The sequence below is a fragment of the Oncorhynchus tshawytscha genome, linkage group LG01 (genome assembly GCF_018296145.1).
Source record: "Oncorhynchus tshawytscha isolate Ot180627B linkage group LG01, Otsh_v2.0, whole genome shotgun sequence".
Taxonomy (NCBI): domain Eukaryota; kingdom Metazoa; phylum Chordata; class Actinopteri; order Salmoniformes; family Salmonidae; genus Oncorhynchus; species Oncorhynchus tshawytscha.
In genome coordinates this window covers 88,518,418-88,543,207 of record NC_056429.1, presented here as the reverse complement: position 1 = coordinate 88,543,207, position 24,790 = coordinate 88,518,418, and the positions used below count along the sequence as shown (strand labels likewise).

The window sequence follows — 24,790 nt, the reverse complement described above, 5'->3', positions numbered from 1 at the left end:
ATCCAGAATTAGCATAACTTCATTTCCTGCTGATGGGCTATCAACTGTGGATGGGGTTCCCATTGAACACAATCTGGTTAGCTAGGCATATGCGAGAACATTCACACCTGGCATAATTACCTGTATTTACCAATGACATTTATACTCATGTCAGACAGAAGGTTTGATATCTTACCTGTAAAAAATCTAAGGCAATCTTTACATGACCAACTTTAAAAAAAAAACTTAGTTACCACTTATGTGCAGGTAGACCCGTTTCTACATATCAGTGGGTAACTTGAACATTTGGAGGGGTGGTGGGTGTTGTTAAACCATGGGGGCTGTTTACAGTTCAACATAGGGAGGTGTTAAACAATGGAAGTGTTAATGATTTACCTGCAAAAAAACAGAGAATGATTCACACTGACCTGATACCTATGGAGAAGATGACCATTCACACAGACCTGATACCTATGGAGAAGATGACCATTCACACAGACCTGATACCTATGGAGAAGATGACCATTCACACAGACCTGATACCATTCACACTGACCTGAACCTATGAAGATGACCATTCACACAGACCTGATACCTATGGAGAAGATGACCATTCACACAGACCTGATACCTATGGAGAAGATGACCATTCACACATTGGAGACCATTCAGACCTGATACCTATGGAGAAGATGACCATTCACACACCTGACCCTGGATGGAGAAGATGACCATTCACACTGACCTGATACCTAGGAAGATGACCATTCACACAGACCTGATACCTATGGAAAGATGAAGATGACCTATTCACACACTGACCTGATACCTATGGAGAAGATGACCATTCACACTGACCTGATACCTATGGAGAAGATGACCATTCACACTGACCTGATACCTATGGAGAAGATGACCATTCACACAGACCTGAGACCTATGACCTGAAATGGAGAAGATGACCATTCACACTGACCTGATACCTATGGAGAAGATGACCATTCACACTGACCTGATACCTATGGAGAAGAGAAGATGACCATTCACACAGACCTGATACCTATTCACACTGACCTGAGAAGATGACCATTCACACAGACCTGATGACCATTCACACTGACCTGATACCTATGGAGAAGATGACCATTCACACAGACCTGATACCTATGGAGAAGATGACCATTCACACTGACCTGATACCTATGGAGAAGATGACCATTCACACAGACCTGATACCTATGGAGAAGATGAAGATGATACTATGGAGAAGATGACCATTCACACTGACCTGATACCTATGGAGAAGATGACCATTCACACACCTGACCTGAGAAGATGACCATTCACACTGACCTGATACCTAAGAAGATGACCATTCACACAGACCTGATACCTATGGAGAAGATGACCATTCACACAGACCTGATACCTATGGAGAAGATGACCATTCACACAGACCTGATACCTATGGAGAAGATGACCATTCACACAGACCTGATACCTATGGAGAAGATGACCATTCACACAGACCTGAACCTATGAAGAAGATGACCATTCACACAGACCTGAAGATGACCATTCACACAGACCTGATACCTATAGAGAAGAAGATGACCATTGACCATTCACAGACCTGATACCTATAGAGAACCTATAGAAAAGAAGATGACCATTCACACAGACCTGATACCTATAGAGAAGATGACCATTCACACAGACCTGATACCTATAGAGAAGATGACCATTCACACAGACCTGATACCTATAGAGAAGAAGATGACCATTCACACAGACCTGATACCTATAGAGAAGAAGATGACCATTCACACAGACCTGATACCTATAGAGAAGAAGATGACCATTCACACAGACCTGATACCTATAGAGAAGAAGATGACCATTCACACAGACCTGATACCTATAGAGAAGAAGATGACTATTCACACAGACCTGATACCTATAGAGAAGATGACCATTCACACAGACCTGATACCTATAGAGAAGAAGATGACCATTCACACAGACCTGATACTTATAGAGAAGAATATGACCATTCCCACAGACCTGATACCTATAGAGAAGATGACCATTCCCACAGACCTGATACCTATAGAGAAGAAGATGACCATTCACACAGACCTGATACCTGTATTTTGGTTACAAGGTCTGTGAAAATGCAGGAATCAAGACAGTCTTTAGGTGGCTTTTATTTTTCCATGTTTTTCTCTTTTTTTTAACCTCCAACCACTTTCAGTTATACCAAAACCTTGGTATAAAAATGCAGGCATGATAATTTAGTGGGATTTTGGTATGTGTATGAAAGGGATAATGCATTTACCCAGAATTTGATTAGATGAAATGGTGCTGCCAAAGTAAACAGAATCCACAGTAAACAGAATCTACGGTAAGCAGAATCCACAGTAAGCAGAATCCACAGTAAGCAGAATCCACAGTAAGCAGAATCCACACTAAGCAGAATCCACTGTAAACAGAATCCACAGTAAACCTATCAATAATATATAGAAATCTGAAGTGGGATTATTATCATTTTTAAATAGATCTTGCCTCTCCCTAAATAGCAGGAAGCAGATTGTACAGTCAACTTTCCAGACAGTTCTTGACTATGATGACACCGTTTACCAGATTGCAGAAGCCACTGCTCTTAAACCATTGGATGCTGTCTACCATAGCGCCCTTTGCTTTATCACAGATGACCGTTTTAATACTCAACACTGCGTCCTTGGGGCTCCCAAGTTGTGCAGCGGTCTAAGGCACTGCATCTCAGTGCTAGAGTTGTCACTACAGACCCTGGTTCGATCCCGGGCTGTATCACAACCAGCCGTGATCGGGAGTCCCATAGGGTGGGGTACAATTGGCCCAGCGTCGTCCGGGTTTGGCCAGGGTAGGCCGTCATTGTAAAATAAGAATTTGTTCTTAACTGACTTGCCTAGTTAAATAAAGGTAAACAAAATAAATAACAAAAAATGTAATAAACAAAAAAATCCTGTATCAAAATGTTGGCTGGTCCTCATTAAAATTATGTCGTTACTCCCTTTTTGTTTTTCAAAGCTTTACTACACAAACTCCCAACTTCCCTAACTTTGTTGTTAAAGTGTAAAAAATAATGAGCTCTCAAGATTGGTTAACTCTTCAGGTCCCTCTGGTCTCCACCAATTTAGGTAAATTCTCCTTTAGTGTTAGTGCAACCCATTGTTGGAGTAACCTGCAAAATTCCTTGCAACTTGATTCCCTGGTGCCGCTAGGGCAGTTTAGGACTTTGGTGTTAAATTAATTCATTGAGGATTGCAGTTGTTTCAATTGATCATAGTAGTTTATTTGTTGAAATTGTAGTATTTTCTTTTTATTATTATTGTTTTATTTGGAATGTTCGTTTTATTGATTGTAAAATATTTGTACTCAGGGCACCATTGTGAATGAGACCCTGGTCTCAATTGGGTTCCGAATAAATACAAGTAAAAAAAGATCCGTATATATTATAGACATACACCATACGCTATTGGAGACAGCATAATAAGACGGAGGTTACAGCCAAGCCGTAACCAGGCAAGGAGGAGAGAAGTTGATTCAGAGTGTCTCTACTGACTGGGAAGTGTAAGGATCTGAAAAGCAGTGTACGATTCTCTGCTACCCCATCTCAGTCTCCCTGTTCTGTCATGGCATGCGTCCCAAATGGTAACCTATTCCCTATAGGGAGCACTACTTTTGACCAGGGCCCATAGTCCAAAAGTAGCGCACTGTGTAGGGAATGGGCTCTGGTCAAAAGTAGTGCACTATGTAGGGAATAGGGTGCCATTTGGGATTTAGCCCTGTTCTTTGCAATCCCAGCTCAGTCTCACTGCATTGCCCTGAGGTCTCCAGAATTCACAAGGAGAGAGAGAAGCCCTGCCTTGATACTATTAGGTCACACATGTCTCTCCACTCACTCACTCACTCACTCACTCACTCACTCACTCACTCACTCACTCACTCACTCACTCACTCACTCACTCACTCACTCACTCACTCACCACTCACTCACTCACACACTCACTCACTGAACTAAAGAGTAAACATTACACAGTATTGTAACAATGTGCAAATAATTGAAGTACAAAACAGAAAATAAATATAGGTTGTATTTACAATGGTATTTGTTCTTCACTTGTTGCCGTTTTCTTGTGGCAACAGGTCACAAATCTTGCTGCTGTGATGGCACACTGTGTTATTTCACTCAATAGATGTGAGTTTATCAAAAATGGATTTGTGCAATCTGAAGGAAATACTGTATGTGTCTCTGATATGGTCATACATTTGGCTGGAGGTAAGGAAGTGATGCTCAGATTCCACCTCATTTCATGGGCAGTGTGCACTGAACCTGTCTTCTCTTAAGAGCCAGGTCTGCCTACAGCGGCCTCTCTCTCAATATCAATGCTCTCAATGCTCACTGAGTCTGAACATAGTCAAAGCGTTCCTTAGGTTTGGGTATTCTGCCACTGTGTACTCTCGGTTTGAGGCCGAATAACATTCCAGCAGTTATCTTTTTGTTTTTCTCATGATTTGGTTGGGTCTAATTGTGTTGATTCCAGTGAATCTCTATCTCTGTGTACCATTCTCTCTCTTTCTGTCTCTCTGTGGTAAAGGAAGTGCTCGTGCTTGGCCATTTTTGTGAATATTTCCCCCTCATTGTAACCATGCTTTCCCACTCACCCAGACGCCCACACACAGGGGTTGTTGTGGTGACAACCGTTGGGGTCTGTGTTAAATGTATATATTTTTTCTCTTCTAAAACTGGCACAAACAGCATCACTGGTAGAGTTCAGTTCACACTACCTGCTTTGTTCACTCTTTCTAACACCCTGCTTTCTTTCTCTCACTCCCTCTCTCTATCTGCCACCATTCTCCTGTTTGTTTTTTACAAGTGGATAAAAATAGCAGCATTGTGATCACCCCAGACAGGCCTCTCCTTTGGGCTGTCTGCTTGTTTTAAACACAGGAAGCTGCTCTCCAGCTCCTCATTTCTTATTGATTGATTTATTTGGTTGTACATACTCTATATTTCCTGTTTATACATAGCTGCATTTATGAACTGTTCTCTCCTGTTCTCCCGGTACAATATGCTTTTGAATTATTGAGTCTGATATTGATTGGGATATTTTTTGTTGTTGTTGAGATAATCTCATTTGAATTTGTACCACTATGTCAACCAGTGGCAGAATTCACCTGGCTTGCTCCCTCTCCAACTATCGTCCCACCTCAACCATCCTTCCCCAGTCCTCTCTCTCTCTGATGAATATCTGCAGCCTACACAGTGACAGCACATAATAATCATAGTCAGTGCTGCTTCAGTCACGAACACGCATCCCTTTTTTTACGCTCTCTGCAATTCAAGCAAATAACCAATACAAAAATAGTATTTGATGCAATTATAGCCCAGTAGACTTTGTTGATTAGATGTTGAAATGTGTTAGCAGGTAGAAATTGTAGTATATTTGCAGCATTAGTAAAATGGAGGGTCTTTACTTGGACCACCAGGGAAGCCAGGATGATGTAATGCAGCACAATGTGGCCAGCTATCCTAAAACTGTCCATACCATGAATCTATTGGCCAGTCATATCTAATACACTGTATCCAGTGAATATATTGGCCAGTCATATCTAATACACTGTATCCAGTGAATATATTGGCCAGTCATATCTAACACACTGTATCCAGTGGATCTATTGGCCAGTCATATCTAACACACTGTATCCAGTGAATATATTGGCCAGTCATATCTAACACACTGTATCCAGTGGATCTATTGGCCAGTCATATCTAACACACTGTATCCAGTGAATATATTGGCCAGTCATATCTAACACACTGTATCCAGTGGATCTATTGGCCAGTCATATCTAACACACTGTATCCAGTGAATATATTGGCCAGTCATATCTAACACACTGTATCCAGTGGATCTATTGGCCAGTCATATCTAACACACTGTATCCAGTGAATATATTGGCCAGTCATATCTAACACACTGTATCCAGTGAATATATTGGCCAGTCATATCTAACACACTGTATCCAGTGAATATATTGGCCAGTCATATCTAACACACTGTATCCAGTGGATCTACTGTATCCAGTGAATATATTGGCCAGTCATATCTAACACACTGTATCCAGTGGATATATTGGCCAGTCATATCTACACTGTATCCAGTGGATGGCCAGTCATATCTATTGTATCCAGTGAATATATTGGCCAGTCATATCTAACACACTGTATCCAGTGGATATATTGGCCAGTCATATAATACACTGTATCCAGTGGATATATTGGCCAGTCATATCTAACACACTGTATCCAGTGGATCTATTGGCCAGTCATATCTAACACACTGTATCCAGTGAATCTATTGGCCAGTCATATCTAACACACTGTATCCAGTGGATATATTGGCCAGTCATATCTAACACACTGTATCCAGTGGATCTATTGGCCAGTCATATCTAACACACTGTATCCAGTGAATATATTGGCCAGTCATATCTAACACACTGTATCCAGTGGATATATTGGCCAGTCATATCTAACACACTGTATCCAGTGAATATATTGGCCAGTCATATCTAACACACTGTATCCAGTGAATATATTGGCCAGTCATATCTAACACACTGTATCCAGTGAATATATTGGTCATATCTAGTATCCAGTGAATATATTGGCCAGTCATATCTAACACACTGTATCCAGTGAATATATTGGCCAGTCATATCTAACACACTGTATCCAGTGGATATATTGGCCAGTCATATCTAACACACTGTATCCAGTGGATCTATTGGCCAGTCATATCTAACACACTGTATCCAGTAGATCTATTGGCCAGTCGAAACATCTCCCAGTCCACGTGATGGAAGCAGTCTTGGAGTGTGGAGTCAGCTTGGTCGGACCAGCGTTGGACAGACCTCAGCGTGGGAGCTTCTTGTTTTAGTTTCTGTCTGTAGGCAGGGATCAACAAAATGGAGTCGTGGTCAGCTTTTCCGCTCTGTGGCTGACCATGTTCTCGTGCTGTGTTAATGCCCACCCAGGGTCACCTCGGCTTGGCTAAGCTCAATGTGACACAGTGCTGACCAAGCCTGCCCTGCCAGCAAAAACACACGCTCTGCTCCTCACCGTTACCATGACAAAGGCATTCACTTTCTTGGATGGAATAGGGATGGCTGGATGGAGAGGTGACAGGATAGAGGGGTGGAATAATGGAGGGATGGAATAATGGAGGGGTGGCAGAATGGAGGTATGACAGGATGGAGGGGTGGAATAATGGAGGGATGGCAGGATGGATGGGTGGAATAATGGAGGGGTGGCACGATGGATGGGTGGAATAATGGAGGGGTGGCAGAATGGAGGTATGACAGGATGGAGGGGTGGAATAATGGGAGGGGTGGCAGGATGGATGGGTGGAATAATGAAGGGGTGGCAGGATGGATGGGTGGAATAATGGAGGGGTGGCAGAATGGAGGGATGGCAGGATGGAGGGGTGGAATAATGGGAGGGGTGGCAGAATGGAGGGATGACTGGATGGAGGGATGAATGGATGGAGGGGTGGAATAATGGGAGGGGTGGCATAATGGGAGGGGTGGCATAATGGGAGGGGTGGCATAATGGGAGGGGTGGCATAATGGGAGGGGTGCCATAATGGAGGGGTGGCAGGAGGGATGGTAGGGTAGAGGGATGGTAGGATGGCTGGATGGACAGATGGAGGGATAGTATGGTGGAGGGATGGTAGGATGCATGGTAGGATGGATGGATGGATAGTAGGGGAGCATAGTGGTTAGAGCGTTGGGCCAGTAGCCGAAAGGTTGCTAGATCAAATCCCCGAGCTGACAAGGTAAGAATCTGTTGTCCTGCCCCTGAACAAGGCAGTTAACCTACTGTTCCTAGGCCATCAGTGTAATTAAGAATTTGTTCTTAACTGACTTGCCTAGTTAAATAAAGGTAAAATAAATGGGTGGAGGGATGGAGGGTTGGTAGGATGGAAGGGTGGTAGGACAGAGGGAGGGATGGATAGTGGAGTGATGGTAGGGTGGAGAGATGGTTGGTTTGATGGTCGGTGCTCAAGACAGCGTGGTAGCAACACAACATGGTACAAACATTATTGGGCAAAGACGACAGCACGAAGGACAAGCAGGTAGAGACAACAATACATCACACAAAGCAGCCACAACTGTCAGTAAGAGTGTCCTCGATTGAGTCTTTGAATGAAGATAAGCAGGCAATGAAAGCTCTTACAATATTTGATGATGACATTTCTGATGACATGTGCACCACCAAGTCAGAACAGTAGGCTACGGCATGTAGGGGAAAGGGACCAAATTATTAGGGTGAGGCACATGGGCTACTAACAGCTTATTTCACAACATACACCCAGTATTACTTTCTGAGCTAAAATATACTGTACATACAGTTGAAGTCAGAAGTTTACATACACTTAGGTTGGAGTCATTAAAAATTGTTTTTCAACCACTCCACACATTTCTTGTTAACAAACTAGAGATTTGGCAAGTCGGTTAAGACAACTACTTTGTGCATGACACAAGTCATTTTTCCAACAATTGTTTACAGACAGATTATTTCACTTATAATTCACTGTTCCAGTGGGTCAAAAGTCTACATACACTAAGTTGACTCTGCCTTTAAACAGCTTTGAAAATTCCAGAAAATTATGTCATGGCTTTAGAAGCTTCTGATAGGTTAATTGACATAATTTGAGTCAATTGGAGGTGTACCTGTGGATCTATTTCAAGGCCTACCTTCAAACAGACCCCAGGGATACTTCCAAAGTTGTGGTGAAATGGCTTAAGGACAACAAAGCTAAGGTATTGGAGTGACCATCACAAAGCCCTGACCTGAATCCTATAGAACATTTGTGGGCAGAACTGAAAAAGCGTGTGTGAGCAAGGAGGCCTACAAACCTGAATCAGTTACACCCGTTCTGTCAGGAGTTTTTTTGACTCACCTTGTTATGCTGTGCTTGCTTGGACAGGAAGGTGGTGTGGTGGTCCTTCTTGTGGGCAAATTTAGTCATGAAACTCTGTCATCAAAGTCCAGCATTCTCTGGATTTATGGTGCTTTCAAGAAAACTGGGTACTCTGAAAAAAACAAGGCTAAATCATGATGTCAGTGATCTTCAGGTTGAGGCTATAAAAAGAGTCCCGAGTTCCCGACTTGGAATTCCAATTTGGATGACCATTCAAAAGGTATTTTCCCCACTCGGAGCTAGTTTTTTTTCCGAGTTCCCAGTTGACTTGAACTCACTGAAGTCTGAGATTTCCCAATTCAGAGTTTCCAGTTGTTGTGAATGCAGCAGAAGTCATGCTGGATTGACAGCAGGCCAATGTATTCAACCTTTTCTGGCCCATGGTGTTACATGTGAATGTTTATCCTTTTAAACTTGGAAAAGAGACCCTTAAACCCAGACTTGGACCACACACTCTCTCCACTGAATAGCAGGCTAGTGATGGCTTTGCAAAGCTTGCAGTTAGCCACCGATTCCTTCCAAACCACTCCTAGTTGAATTTGCGATTTCCAACTTGTTGTCTAATGTTTACATCCAATGGCCGAGGAGCCCCAATACGTTTTATATCTAATGCATTTTCATATGACAAGAATTGAAAAGGATTTGCCAGTAGATTGTCGACTTGATTCATGATGATGACTGCTTGTCTAGCTTGCTAGCTAAGACTTTGAAAGTTTGATGTTGACATGATCAGTCCATTATAATTGTATCTGTGGCCAATGACCTAGAGGATTTTTGGATATGCACGTCTAATGTAAAGCTATTGCAGCTCCCAAGGTGCTAATTTTTGAGCTCTCCCTGTAGATTTTGTGTTGACGTAGTGTCCACATGAGTGACAGAACACTGAGCCAATCACAGTGCAGCTAGAGAACATGATCAACCACTATAGTCTGTATTTTCTGCTGGCTGCCCCACCACCGCAAAAAGCACTGCGCTAGGCTGAAACACCTGCATTTTGGAGCTGCCTTACTTAAGAAAGCAAAAAAGAGACCATGTTTGTATGCAGCTTTATTGACTTACTTTTTTTAAACGTTGTTTGTAAACTGATATGTGACATGTATTAAAGCCAAAATAACATTCCAAATAAAATAAAAATTGTTAAGAAGGTGTGGCTCAAAACAGGTTGACAGGATGCCACTGGTAGGGCTGCATGCATCCCAGGGTTCTGTCTCCATCCATCATGGCTGCACGACCAGACAGGACAGGATTCTCTTCTGGAACTGGGATTCATTTTCATTAAGAGGATTTGGAATAATTATCCACCTCCCCCTTTGGCCTGAGACCAGTCAATCTAACCTGTTACACTGTAGTCTGGAGCCTTGTGGTTGTCCAGTCCCAATTCACTCCTACCCATTTCTTTTGGCCTTTCAATGTGTGCAGATCTACAGTTGAAGTCGGAAGTTTACATACCACCTTAGCCAAATACATTTAAAAAATACATTTAGCAATTCCTGACTTTTAATCGTAGTAAAGATTTCCTGTCTTAGGTCAGTTAGCATCATCACTTTCTTTTAATAATTTGAAATGTTAGAATAATTGTAGAGTGATTTATTTCAGCTTTTATTTCTTTCATCACATTCCCAGTGGGTCAGAAGTTAACATGCACTCAATTAGTATTTAAATTGTTTAACTTCGGTCAAATGTTTCGAGTAGCCTTCCACAAGCTTCCCACAATATGTTGGGTGAATTTTGGCCCATTCCTCCTGACAGAGCTGGTGTAACTGAGTCAGGTTTGTAGGCCTCCTTGCTCGCCCACACTTTTTCAGTTTTGCCCACAAATGTTCTATAGGATTGAGGTCAGGGCTTTGTTATGGCCACTCCAATACCTCGACAGTGTTGTCCTTAAGCCAATTCGCCACAACTTCGGAAGTATGCTTGGGGTTATTGTCCATTTGGAAGACCCATTTGCGACCAAGCTTTAACTTCCTGACTGAGGTGTTGCTTCAATATAGCCACATCATTTTCCTCCCTCATGATGCCATCTATTTTGTGAAGTGCACCAGTCCCTCCTGCAGTAAAGCCCCCCCACAACATGATGCTGCCACCTCTGTGCTTCACGGTCACACCAAAGTACGTGTCTCTAGGAGACAGAACGAGTCTCCTTCCTGAGCGGTATGACGGCTGTGTGGTCCCATGGTGTTTATGCTTACGTACTATTGTTTGTACAGATGAACGTGGTACCTTCAGGCATTTGAAAATTGCTCCCAAGGATGAACTAGACTTGTGGAGGTCTACAATTGTATTTCTGAGGTCTTGGCTTTCTTTTGATTTTCCTATGATGTCAAGCAAAGAGGCACTGAGTTTGAAGGTAGGCCTTGAAATACATCCACAGGTACACCTCCATTTGACTCAAATGATGTAAATTAACCTATCAGAAGCTTCTAAAGCCATTACATAATTTTCCGGGATATTCCAAGTTGTTTAAAGGCACAGTCAACTTAGTGTATTTAAACATCAGACCCACTGGAATTGTGATACAGTGAATTATAAGTGAAATAATCTGTCTGTAAACAGTTGTTGGAAAAATGACTTGTGTCATGCAGAAAGTAGATGTCCTAACCGACTTGCCAAAACTATAGTTTGTTAACAAGAAATTTGTGGAGATGTTGAACAACAAGTTTTAATGACTCCAACCAAAGTGTATGTAAACTTCCGACTTCAACTGTATATGGTGCAACTTCCACCACTACACTGCTTATACATTCCAGACCATTCAGATCTGCACACATCAACGTGTTATGGCCAGTGGGAAGGGGTGGCGAGCAAATACTTACCGATTGTGAGTGTTTGTTGGGAGGTATCCCTTCTTTACACTGAGCTTGTTGCTGCGGCTTGATTAAGGTTGAATTGACACCAGGAGACTTAGTGGCATTGAGGGTTTGTTGTAGGTACGTCTATATCCTCAGAGGGACAGTTTACATAATTCCCGGAGGGACATTAAATCTCTGTTATACATGCTGAATTTGTTGTTGAAGTTTGATTTTGGTTTAATTGTCGTCAAGACAGTTAGTGGGAGATTGAGTGTTTGTTGGTGGTAGGCCAGCCTGAGTAATTTTCAGAGGGACGTTAAGTCTCTGTTTTTGTGGTAAGCTTGTTGCTGCTGCAGTTTCATTATGCCACACGCCAGCTCTCTAAAACCAATTTAGCCCACATAGAGTGGGTTAATTGCAACAGATGACATGAAACGCTCTGAGACTGAGAGTAGCAGATTGTTCAGAACAAGCAGTCTAGGGCGAAGATGGCAATGGGACAACCACCTCACCAATGGGGATTCACTTTCCACCCCATATCACCAATGGGGATTCACTTTCCACCCCATATCACCAATGGGGATTCACTTTCCACCCCATCTCACCAATGGGGTACCACTTTCTACACCATCTCACCAATGGGGTACCACTTTCCACCCCATCTCACCAGTGGGGTACCACTTTCCACCCCATAATTCTAGTTCAGTCAGAGCTTTCTTCAACTACCAAAGTGCCATTTCAATTTCACATGGGGAGAATCTCCGTTGCATTGCGTTGATTCCTTGTGACCTCTCGCCTCCTTTTCAAAACCCATTGGAGGAGAAGGTCAAAGGGGAGGAACCTCTGGAGCAGGAAGTCAGGACCGTTGATTCTCCCATGCGGGAGAGCAAATAGTATAGAGAGTGAAGACTTTTAAAAATGGAACAAAATCAATATAATAGGAAGAGAGTGAGAGTGTTATAAAAGTGTGTGAAACGCCACTGTGGTTATGTTAACAGGTTAGCAGCAGAGCTTGTGGAGAGGAGCATGCTATTTCTGTGGTGTGAAACCATAGAACCTCACCCGTCACCACCACCTCCACACCTCCTGTTGTGTGAAACCATAGAACCTCACCCAATCACCACCACCTCCACACCTCCTGTTGTGTGAAACCATAAAACCTCACACATCACCACCACCTCCACACCTCCTGTTGTGTGAAACCATAGAACCTCACCCATCACCACCACCTCCACACCTCCTGTTGTTTGAAACCATAGAACCCATCACCACCACCTCTACACCTCCTGTTGTTTGAAACCATAGAACCCATCACCACCACCTCTACACCTCCTTTTGTGTGAAACCGTGAACTCGTCACCACCACCTCCACCCAGCCTAACTCTGACTTTAGCCAAATTTAGATTTGTTTTTTGGGAAAGCAAGAAGAGGAGGAACAGGGAGGATGTAACCACTTGACCACACTGTTATCCAACCACATCCCTCCCAGCCAAGGGCTGTGTCCCAAATGCCACCCTATCCCTTAGATAGTTCTCTATTTTTGACCAGGGCCCATAGGGAATAGGGTGCCATTTGGGGTGCTGCCAAGGAGCCATTGTGGTAATTGTTGTGAAAAAATAGCAGAAGGCATGCCTCTATATACCTCTATAGTGCCAACCTAGTCATTAGTGTGTTTTTGTCAGTAACTCACGATAGGCAAACTACATTGTAATATTTTTTTTTTTTAAAAGGTGGTTGTCACTTGCTGGGGAATTTGAATATGTGGTTTCCCGTTTAGCTACTAGTTACACAGAGCCTTTGTAGGGCATCCCAGTCAGTCAGCTGGTGGCAGAGAGGGAGGCAGGGTAAGAGGGATGGGTGTTCCTGGCCATCTGTTAGCCACTGTGACCTACTATCTGTCACAACTGGAGCACCAGGAGAGTGCAGTGCTGCATGTATCCTCCCCCAGCGCCAGCCTCTCTAGCCTCCCCCAGCCCTGCCCCAGCCTCCCTCAGCACTGTCCCAGCCCTGCCACAGCCTCCCCAGTCCCAGCCTCCCCTAGCCGCCCTCAGCCCTGCCCCAGCTTCCCCAGCCTCTCCTAGCCTCCCTCAGCCCTGCCCCAGGCTACCTTAGTCAACCGTAAGTTTCTGCAGTTTTTCTTGGTTGATTGAATGGAGGTAGGAAGAGAGAGAGGGCAGGATGGATGAATGGAGGGAGATGGAGGGAGGCAGGGATGATATGAGGGCATCATGTTAGATAATCAGTGTGAGTCTGACTCTTAGTGGGATAATCCATATAAGGAAGAAGTAAATCTCTTGATTTTGGAGGAGAAAGTATTGTCCGTGTGTGTGTGTGTGTGTGTGTTTGCCTTGTCAGTCAGTGTGTGTTTTTGCCTTGTCAGTCAGTGTGTCAGTGTGTGTTTTTGCCTTGTCAGTCAGTGTGTCAGTGTGTGTTTTTGCCTTGTCAGTCAGTGTGTCTGTGTGTGTTTGCCTTGTCAGTCAGTGTGTTTGTGTGTTTTCCTTGTCAGTCAGTGTGTGTGTGTGTGTGTGTGTTTTGCCTTGTCAGTCAGTGTATTTGTGTGTTTTCCTAGTCAGTGTGTGTGTGTGTGTGTGTGTGTTGTGCCTTGTTGTCAGTCCGTGTGTTTGTGTGTGTTTGCCTTGTCAGTCAGTGTGTGTGTTTTTGCCTTGTCAGTCAGTGTGTGTGTGTTTGCCTTGTCAGTCAGTGTATGTATGTGTGTGTGTGTGTTTGCCTTGTCAGTCCGTGTGTGTGTGTTTGCCTTGTCAGTCAGTGTATGTATGTGTGTGTGTGTGTTTGCCTTGTCAGTCAGTGTGTGTGTGTGTATGCGTGTGTGTTTGCCTTGTCAGTCCGTGTGTTTGTGTGTGTTTGCCTTGTCTGTCAGTGTGTGTGTGTGTTTGCCTTGTCAGTCTATGTGTTTGTGTGTGTTTGCCTTGTTTGTCAGTCCGTGTGTTTGTGTGTGTTTGCCTTGTCAGTCTGTGTGTTTGTGTGTGTTTGCCTTGTCAGTCAGTGTGTTTGTGTGTGTGTTTGCCTTGTCTGTCAGTGTGTGTGTTTGCCTTGTCAGTCCGTGTATTTGTGTGTGTTTGCCTTGTCAGTCAGTGTGTGTGTTTGCCTTGTCAGTCCGTGTGTTTGTGTGTGTTTGCCTTGTCAGTCAGTGTGTTTGTGTGTGTGTTTGCCTTGTCAGTCAGTGTGTGTGTGTGTGTGTGTTTTTGCCTTGTCAGTCCGTGTGTTTGTGTGTGTTTGCCTCGTCAGTCAGTGTGTGTGTTTTTGCCTTCTCAGTCAGTGTGTGTGTGTGTGTGTATGCGTGTGTTTGCCTTGTCAGTCCGTGTGTTTGTGTGTGTTTGCCTTGTCAGTCAGTGTGTTTGTGTGTGTGTTTGCCTTGTCAGTCAGTGTGTGTGTGTGTGTGTTTTTGCCTTGTCAGTCCGTGTGTTTGTGTGTGTTTGCCTCGTCAGTCAGTGTGTGTGTTTTTGCCTTCTCAGTCAGTGTGTGTGTGTGTGTGTATACGTGTGTTTGCCTTGTCAGTCCGTGTGTTTGTGTGTGTTTGCCTCGTCAGTGTGTGTGTTTTTGCCTTGTGTGTGTGTATGCGTGTGTGTTTGCCTTGTCAGTCAGTGTGTTTGCCTTGTCAGTCAGTGTGTTTGTGTGTGTTTGCCTTGTCAGTTTGTGTGTGTTTGCCTTGTCAGTCAGTGTGTGTGTGTTTGCCTTGTCAGTCAGTGTGTGTGTGTGTGTGTTTGCCTTGTCAGTCAGTGTGTGTGTGTTTGCCTTGTCAGTCAGTGTGTGTGTGTGTGTGTGTTTGCCTTGTCAGTCAGTGTGTTTGTGTGTGTGTTTGCCTTGTCAGTCAGTGTGTGTGTGTGTGTGTGTTTTTGCCTTGTCAGTCCGTGTGTTTGTGTGTGTTTGCCTCTCAGTCAGTGTGTGTGTTTTTGCCTTCTCAGTCAGTGTGTGTGTGTGTGTGTATACGTGTGTTTGCCTTGTCAGTCCGTGTGTTTGTGTGTGTTTGCCTCGTCAGTGTGTGTGTTTTTGCCTTGTGTGTGTGTATGCGTGTGTGTTTGCCTTGTCAGTCAGTGTGTTTGCCTTGTCAGTCAGTATGTTTGTGTGTGTTTGCCTTGTCAGTTTGTGTGTGTTTGCCTTGTCAGTCAGTGTGTGTGTGTGTTTGCCTTGTCAGTCAGTGTGTGTGTGTGTGTGTGTTTGCCTTGTCAGTCAGTGTGTGTGTTTTGCCTTGTCAGTCAGTGTGTGTGTGTGTGTGTGTGTTTGCCTTGTCAGTCAGTGTGTGTGTGTGTGTTTGCCTTGTCAGTCTGTGTGTTTGTGTGTGTTTGCCTTTTCAGTCAGTGTGTTTGTGTGTGTTTGCCTTGTCAGTCAGTGTGTGTGTGTGTGTGTGTGTGTGTTTGCCTTGTCAGTCAGTGTGTGTGTTTGCCTTGTCAGTCAATGTGTGTGTTTGCCTTGTCAGTCAGTGTGTGTGTTTGCCTTGTCAGTCAGTGTGTGTGTGTGTGTTTTCCTTGTCAGTCAGTGTGCAGAGTTGAAGCCCAACATAGACAGGTAGTACAGACACATCTGGATGTAGGGTTTCCTACATGTTTTAATACATTGGTCTCTGTTCACAAGGCTATGAAATGGGGGTAGGAAGGCCCACCAGCTGTGGCCTCTTGATCATTAAACTTAAGGAGTGAACTTCCATGTGAGACAGTCCCAAATTACAACCTATTTATGTAGTGCACTACTTTTGAAAAGCAATTGAGAACTCTTATTTGTGCCCTTCGGCCAAGTCTACTAATGCTATGGTGGCGCTTCAGACACAAACAGACAGGGCTCTGGTTAAAGGTTGTGCACTATATAGGGAATACGGTGCTATTTTGGACACACAGAGTAACAGAGAGTAAGACAGATTTGTATGACCACTTTCAGTTGTAATGGCCTCAAACTCAGCTCTGGACCTCGAAGCCAGTTACACTAGTTTATTTTATTTTCCCCCTCTAATCAGGGATTTAGACCTGGGAAACCAGCTGGGTGCAATTTAATTATTAGGTAGAACAGAATACCAGTCCGTACCTCATAGGGTAAGATTACCCCTCTGTTAATGCCAGGCTACATCCATTCATACGAAGGCAAAACATATTTTTTGTCTGCCTATAATCCATATTATCCTAATCCGCCTAAATACAAAGGCAACCTAAATCACACAACCCATTAAGACCATATGCCAAACCCACGCCATTGGTCTACACCAGTCAGAGGTTTACCGGTTTAGGCCGTGTGTGTGTGTGTGTGTGTGTGTGCAGGACTGTATAGTTCTGAGCTGGCATTTATATGGCCATGGGAAGTGTCATCAACAGTGTATGTACTGTACGATGGCTGCTTTGATGCAAGGCCTTCTCTTCCTAGTGTTCTATTGGAAAATGTTTGATTCAACTGCACAGACCTAGGTACAGTTTTACCCAGTCAAAGTAATGTGTCTCACCTCAAACTTCCTAGTATTCAATGATGTATGAAAACCCAGATAATACTCTTATCTACTTCTCTCAGGGGGAGGTTGATTGAATCATAGTGGCAATGTCAAATTTGACAAGCACTTCACTGTGCGGTTGCTACGGAGACAGAGACCATGTGATTTAGAGAGCACTGATCAAGCAAAGAGATGCTATTGTGTATGTCCGAACTGACTTCTCTGAGGCACAAATAGATCTAGAGTAAGAAAATGAGAAAAGTTCGCAAACATAAAGACAGGTTAATATGGAGGAAGAGGGATATTAACATAAAGACAGTTTAACATGGAGGAAGAGGGATATTAACGTAAAGACAGTTTAACACGGAGGAAGAGGGATATTAACGTAAAGACAGTTTAACATGGAGGAAGAGGGATATTAACGTAAAGACAGTTTAACACGGAGGAAGAGGGATATTAACGTAAAGACAGTTTAACATGGAGGAAGAGGGATATTAACATAAAGACAGTTTAACACGGAGGAAGAGGGATATTAACATAAAGACAGTTTAACACAGAGGAAGAGGGATATTAACAAAGACAGTTTAACATGGAGGAAGAGGGATATTAACATAAAGACAGTTTAACATGGAGGAAGAGGGATATTAACGTAAAGACAGTTTAACATGGAGGAAGAGGGATATTAACGTAAAGACAGTTTAACATGGAGGAAGAGGGATATTAACATAAAGACAGTTTAACACGGAGGAAGAGGGATATTAACATAAAGACAGTTTAACACGGAGGAAGAGGGATATTAACGTAAAGACAGTTTAACATGGAGGAAGAGGGATATTAACGTAAAGACAGTTTAACACGGAGGAAGAGGGATATTAACATAAAGACAGTTTAACACGGAGGAAGAGGGATATTAACGTAAAGACAGTTTAACATGGAGGAAGAGGGATATTAACGTAAAGACAGTTTAACACGGAGGAAGAGGGATATTAACGTAAAGACAGTTTAACATGAGGAAGAGGGATATTAACATAAAGACAGTTTAACATGGAGGAAGAGGGATATTAACATAAAGACAGTTTAACATGAGGAAGAGGGATATTAACATAAAGACAGTTTAACACGGAGGAAGAGGGATATTAACATAAAGACAGTTTAACATGAGGAAGAGGGATATTAACATAAAGACAGTTTAACATGAGGAAGAGGGATATTAACGTAAAGACAGTTTAACATGGAGGAAGAGGGATATTAACATAAAGACAGTTTAACACGGAGGAAGAGGGATATTAACATAAAGACAGTTTAACACGGAGGAAGAGGGATATTAACAAAGACAGTTTAACACAGAGGAAGAGGGATATTAACATAAAGACAGTTTAACATGGAGGAAGAGGGATATTGACCCTCCCTGGAAGACCAAAGAGGAGAGTGGCTGTGGTTGAGAAGGCTTTTACAGTTAAGCCATGTTGGCAGCTCCATCTCTCCTTGTGTGTGTGTAGCAGCTGCAGTGGCCAGGCCTGCATTAGCATGCTGAAGGTGCTTATGTAAACTGTCATGGTCCACGTCCCAAATAGCACCGCATTCCCTATAAAGTGTACCACCAATAGGGCTCTGGTCAAAAGCCGTGCACTATGTAGGGAATAGTGTGTCATTTGGGATGGACCTATGCTGTTGGAGCTGGGCCAATGTGGGAATCTCTGCTCTGAAATGGGCCACTATCTATTCAATGAGAGGTGCTTTGTTTTATACGGGGGTTTATTTGAGGCCTGTTACTGAAATATAGTAGCACTTTGGTAGTTAAAGCAAGCTCTGACTGAGGCAAATTTGGTGATGGAAATGGTTTGTATTCATTATTAGAGGTGAATGACGTGTTAGTGTAATGCACTAAAGACAACACTATGTTGTCACCTCTGTCCCACCTCCACCCACCCATCTGAACATATTGGATCTAAGGCCTTCTTCCCACATGGACAGAGACATCCTGAATTATAAACATGCAACTACTTCTCAATCAATCAGTCAATCAATCAGACACCTAGCCTAAGTAAAATCAGTCTGAATAAACTGTTTTGTAATAAACTTCATTGTGACCGGTCCATCTCTCAGGTGTTTGCCACCTACCCCAACGAGGACTATGACCGCCGGAACGAGGACGTCGACCCCATGGCTGCATCTGCCGAGTACGAGCTGGAGAAGAGGGTGGAGAGGCTCGATATGTTCCCCGTTGCGCTGGAGAAAGGTACACCTAAGCCAAATTACCCCCATAACCTTAATGTGGCATCTGGGATTCAGTTATCCCCATAACCTTAATGTGGCAATCTGGGATTCAGTTATCCCCATAACCTTAATGTGGCAATCTGGGATTCAGTTATCCCCATAACCTTAATGTGGCAATCTGGGATTCAGTTATCCCCATAACCTTAATGTGGCAATCTGGGATTCAGTTATCCCCATAACCTTAATGTGGCAATCTGGGATTCAGTTATCCCCATAACCTTAATGTGGCATCTGGGATTCAGTTATCCCCATAACCTTAATGTGGCATCTGGGATTCAGTTATCCCCATAACCTTAATGTGGCAATCTGGGATTCAGTTATCCCCATAACCTTAATATGGCATCTGGGATTCAGTTATCCCCATAACCTTAATGTGGCATCTGGGATTCAGTTATCCCCATAACCTTAATGTGGCAATCTGGGATTCAGTTATCCCCATAACCTTAATGTGGCAATCTGGGATTCAGTTATCCCCATAACCTTAATGTGGCATCTGGGATTCAGTTATCCCCATAACCTTAATGTGGCATCTGGGATTCAGTTATCCCCATAACCTTAATGTGGCATCTGGGATTCAGTTATCCCCATAACCTTAATGTGGCATCTGGGCCCCATAACCTTAATGGGCATCTGGGATTCAGTTATCCCCATAACCTTAATGTGGCATCTGGGATTCAGTTATCCCCATAACCTTAATGTGGCAATCTGGGATTCAGTTATCCCCATAACCTTAATGTGGCAATCTGGGATTCAGTTATCCCCATAACCTTAATGTGGCAATCTGGGATTCAGTTATCCCCATAACCTTAATGTGGCAATCTGGGATTCAGTTATCCCCAAACAAATGTGGCATCTGGGATCATTATCCCAGATTGCCCATTTAAGAAAAACTCCATCTTTCACCCCATACCTTATATTTCTGGGATTCAGTTATCCCCATAACCTTAATGTGGCAGTGTTATCCCCATCAAGAGAATGGAGATTCAAATCCCCATACAATCATTCCCCATTAATGCAATCTGGGATTCGAACAACAAAGATCATTCCCAGATTGCCCATTTAAGAAAACTCCTCTTCACCATACTTATATTTCACAGTACTCTAAAGAAGAGTGTCTCAAGAGAATGGAGATACAAATCATACAATCATTCCCCATTAGCACACATCCATCATTTCTCCATCATCCCTCCAGTTATCCCTCCTCCCAAGAGGGAATTCTCAATCACTCCATCTTCCCTCCAGTTATCCCTCCTCCCAAGAGGGAATTCTCAATCACTCCATCTTCCCTCCAGTTATCCCTCCTCCCAAGAGGGAATTCTCAATCACTCCATCTGCACACAAGTTATCCCTCCTCCCAAGAGGGAATTCTCAATCACTCCCTCTTCCCTCTAGTTATCCCTCCTTCCAAGAGGGAATTCTCAATCACTCCATCTTCCCTCCAGTTATCCCTCCTCCCAAGTGGGGAATTCTCAATCACTCCATCTTCCCTCCAGTTATCCCTCCTCCCAAGAGGAAATTCTCAATCACTCCATCTGCCCACAAGTTATCGCTCCTCCTAAATAGGAATTCTCAATCACTCCATCTTCACATTGACAGGATGTTAACATAGGGTAAAATGACTGTAACAGGAAAACATTGATTTGAAAAGCAATTATGAAACAAAACGGCATTTCATTTTCATCATGGATTAAGATAACTATGATTGTATTTTCTTCATACAGTATTTCTCCTATATCCACTGTGTCTTCAGATGGTGATGGGCTTGGTATCAGTATCATTGGGATGGGGGCGGGGGCAGACATGGGCCTGGAGAAACTGGGCATCTTTGTCAAGACGGTCACCGATAAAGGAGCAGCGCACAGGGACGGCAGGTATGTCACAAAATGGTGGCCTCTCCATCTACGGCTTGTTCTTCTATACTCCTGGCAGATTACCTGAACAAGTTCTGCATGATTTCATCATCTTCTTTGTGACCAACTTTTAATTTAGTTCGTCATTTATTCAGAAGGGGGTTACAGGTACATGTTTAACATTCAAAGTCATTCTAATTCAGTGATATCCATATATTCAGTTATCATATTTGCATTTCATATATTCACAAACTGTATTTCTTGTACCTGTGGGCTGCCACAAAAACAAAAAACACACAAAAATAATGCATACACAGATAAAGAAAATAAAGTCTCCCCTACCCAACCCATTCCCTCAACCCCCTCAGGCCCCCTCCTCAACCCCCTCAGTCCCCCTCCTCAACCCATTCCCTCAACCCCCTCAGGCCCCCTCCTCAACCCCCTCAGTCCCCCTCCCCAACCCATTCCCTCAACCCCCTCAGGCCCCCTCCTCAACCCCCTCAGTCCCCCTCCTCAACCCATTCCAGGCCCCTCCTCAACCCCCTCAGTCCCCCTCCCCAACCCATTCCCTCAACCCCTCAGGCCCCCTCCCTCAACCCCCTCAGTCCCCCTCCCCAACCCATTCCCTCAACCCCCTCAGTCCCCCTCACCCCCATTCCCTCAACCCCCTCAGTCCCCCTCCCCAACCTTCCCTCAACCCCTTCCCCATTCCCTCAACCCCCTCAGTCCCCCTCCCCAACCCATTCCCTCAACCCCCTCAGTCCCCCTCCCCAACACATTCCCTCAACACGCTCCCCCCTCCCCAACCCATTCCCTCAACCCCTCAGTCCCCCTCCCCAACCCATTCCCTCAACCCCTCAGTCCCCATTCCCCAACCCCCTCAGTCCCCCTCCCCAACCCATTCCCTCAACCCCCAGTCCCCCTCCCCAACCCATTCCCTCAACCCCCTCAGTCCCCCTCCAACCCATTTCCAACACATTCCCTCAACACCCTCAGTCCCCCTCCCCCTTCAACACCCTCATTCCCCCTCCCCAACCCATTCCCTCAACCCCTCAGTCCCCATCCACCGCCTCAGTCCCCATTCCCTCAACCCCCCTCAGTCCCCCCCCCCAACCCATTCCCTCAACCCCCTGGAAACCATGTTTCCCAGCCCTTTCCACTCTTCATCTACCCTACCCCACCTCCCTTTCCTCCCATCCTTCCCATCCCGAGGTTGCTCAGTCCCCCAATCTCTTTCCAGGGAAATTCTTTTCTCAGCCAGCAGAATTGTCATGTCTAAACCAATTTGTAATTGCGCGAAATGCTAGTCCTTGAATTTAATGATTAATGATCATTTAATAATGTAAGAAGCTATCAAGCATGTGAGATGAGCCATACTAGTGTATCTAGTAGTAGTATTCACATCTTGGTCTAGCTAGCTGATTTGATATGGTTCCTTGTGTGAGCATGTCTCGCTTGCAAGATAGATTTCTATCTCAATGAGACAAACCTGTATATAATAAAAGTTGAATAAAAGATGGCTGACAAAGTAAGCATGTTATACGAGTCCTGACTGGGGCTGTTGTGCTGCTTTGTGTTTCTCCACCCAGGATCCAGGTGAATGACCTGATAGTGGAGGTGGATGGGACCAGTCTGGTGGGGGTTACCCAGACCTTCGCTGCCTCCGTCCTCAGGAACACCACAGGCACCGTCAAGTGAGTATACGGTTTTGGGGATTCATCCCAAATGACCCTATTCCCTTTATAGTGCACTACTTTTGACCAGGGCCCAACTACTGCACCTTTTTAAAGCAATTTTAAAACAATGAGCTACTGAGAAAGAATAGACTTGCTTTGATGGACGTCCACTCTCAAACACCTGAATACAGACAGGCAGGTTAAATTGCTTGGCCCTGTATGAAGTTGGGCCCATCAAGTCTGATCTCTTCTTTGTGTTGTACAACGTGATGTCAGACACCATTAAGGTTTTCTGGAGACATGTTCTTCTTAGTTTGCAGCAGCTTTAGACTCTAGAGAGACTGTCAAAATGACTCATTATATGCTCTGAGAGAGATGTTTTTCAGCTATGTAAGAATCTGCAGTTCAGAATATATATTTTTTTAACCTTTTTATTTAACTAGGCAAGTCAGTTAAGAACACATTTTTATTTACAATGACGGCAGTTAACTGCCTTGTTCAGGGACAGAACAACGTATTTTTACCTTGTCAGCTCGGGCATTCGATCTAGCAACCGATCTAGTACCCATAGTCTAGTACCCATAGTCAGTCAGTTATCACATCCTCCCACATACATACTGCATAGATCAGGTCACGCAGAGTGTTCATCATTAGCCAAATAGGGCCATGATGATAGTATGATGAAGAGCCAACACTTCCCTTCATAGATATAGCAACAGAACCACAGACAAAGCTGAAACTCTACATTTGGACCACAGCAGAGCATAAAAACATCACCATCATCCTCACAGCAGGCATCAACACAATTATCATTCCGAAATGCCAGAGGGGTCTATTTGTGGCTGACTGAATGGGGCACCAGAGTTCCCCAATCCCCAACACTCCTTTGTCGTCCTATAGGCTCATTCATTCATTATTCAGGAACTAGTCGTCAGTGGAGCTATGGGGGTAATTGTTGTGTGTGTGTGTGTGTGTGTGTTGTGTGACTTGTCGAAGATCAGAGATTGCTCATGAATTATAGAACAGGGTAGACGTGGAAGGAAGGGCTGAGGCAGGCGGTCAGTCCTATTCATAAAAATGTCAGCCAGAGGAATGGATGGATGGCTGAGGATGGGAACTGTGTTGGTTAGCATTTAATTACATGATAGTTAGCAGAGGGAATTGTAAGTCTGTTATGGTGGTCTTGATAACTGACTGACTATGGGTACTCATTCTGAACTGCACTGCTCAGATTCTTTTTACATAGCTGAGGAGGGTATTACACTGAAAAACAGAACATGTGTTGAGTCAAAATAAATCTAAATGTTGAAACGGGCTATATAATTATTTCACCTCTTGCTAAGGAACCATATCATAGAGGTTCCTCTTATTGCAGTCCACATAGGAAGACCTTTTCAAAAGCTGTGTAATGTTATGCAGGTTTCTGATTGGCCGAGAGAAGCCGGGCGAACAGAGTGAGGTTGCCCAGCTGATCCAACAGACCCTGGAACAGGAGCGCTGGCAGAGAGAGGTGATGGAACAACGCTACAGCCAGTACATGGAGGACCACGAGGTAAGTCTCCAACCAGTCTACAATCAGTCTACATCCAGCATAGGTAGGTCTACAACAAAATTAGCCGGTGAATGGGCAACCAAGAGGTACAGTACAGATGGACAGAAAGACTAGTCCAATAAGAAAACAGATGTTTTCTTTATGTTGAAAAAGGTTTTGCTACTGTGTGCCCAAAAGAACACGAGCCTTGACACAGCCAGTTTAGAG

At 44.0% G+C, this 24,790-nt stretch overlaps 1 protein-coding gene across 2 annotated transcripts in view; it reads left to right on the top strand.

Moving 5' to 3' along the window:
- The window catches only part of LOC112259634 (neurabin-2-like), a 33,957-nt gene that overhangs the window by 5,406 nt on the left and 3,761 nt on the right, over positions 1 to 24,790 (top strand). For both annotated transcript variants that reach the window (XM_042327107.1, XM_024434259.2), the window contains 4 exons: positions 19,335 to 19,467; positions 21,256 to 21,376; positions 22,945 to 23,049; positions 24,451 to 24,583. In XM_042327107.1, coding sequence (XP_042183041.1) covers positions 19,335 to 19,467; positions 21,256 to 21,376; positions 22,945 to 23,049; positions 24,451 to 24,583 — 492 coding nt within the window. The remainder of the gene's footprint in view (positions 1 to 19,334; positions 19,468 to 21,255; positions 21,377 to 22,944; positions 23,050 to 24,450; positions 24,584 to 24,790) is intronic.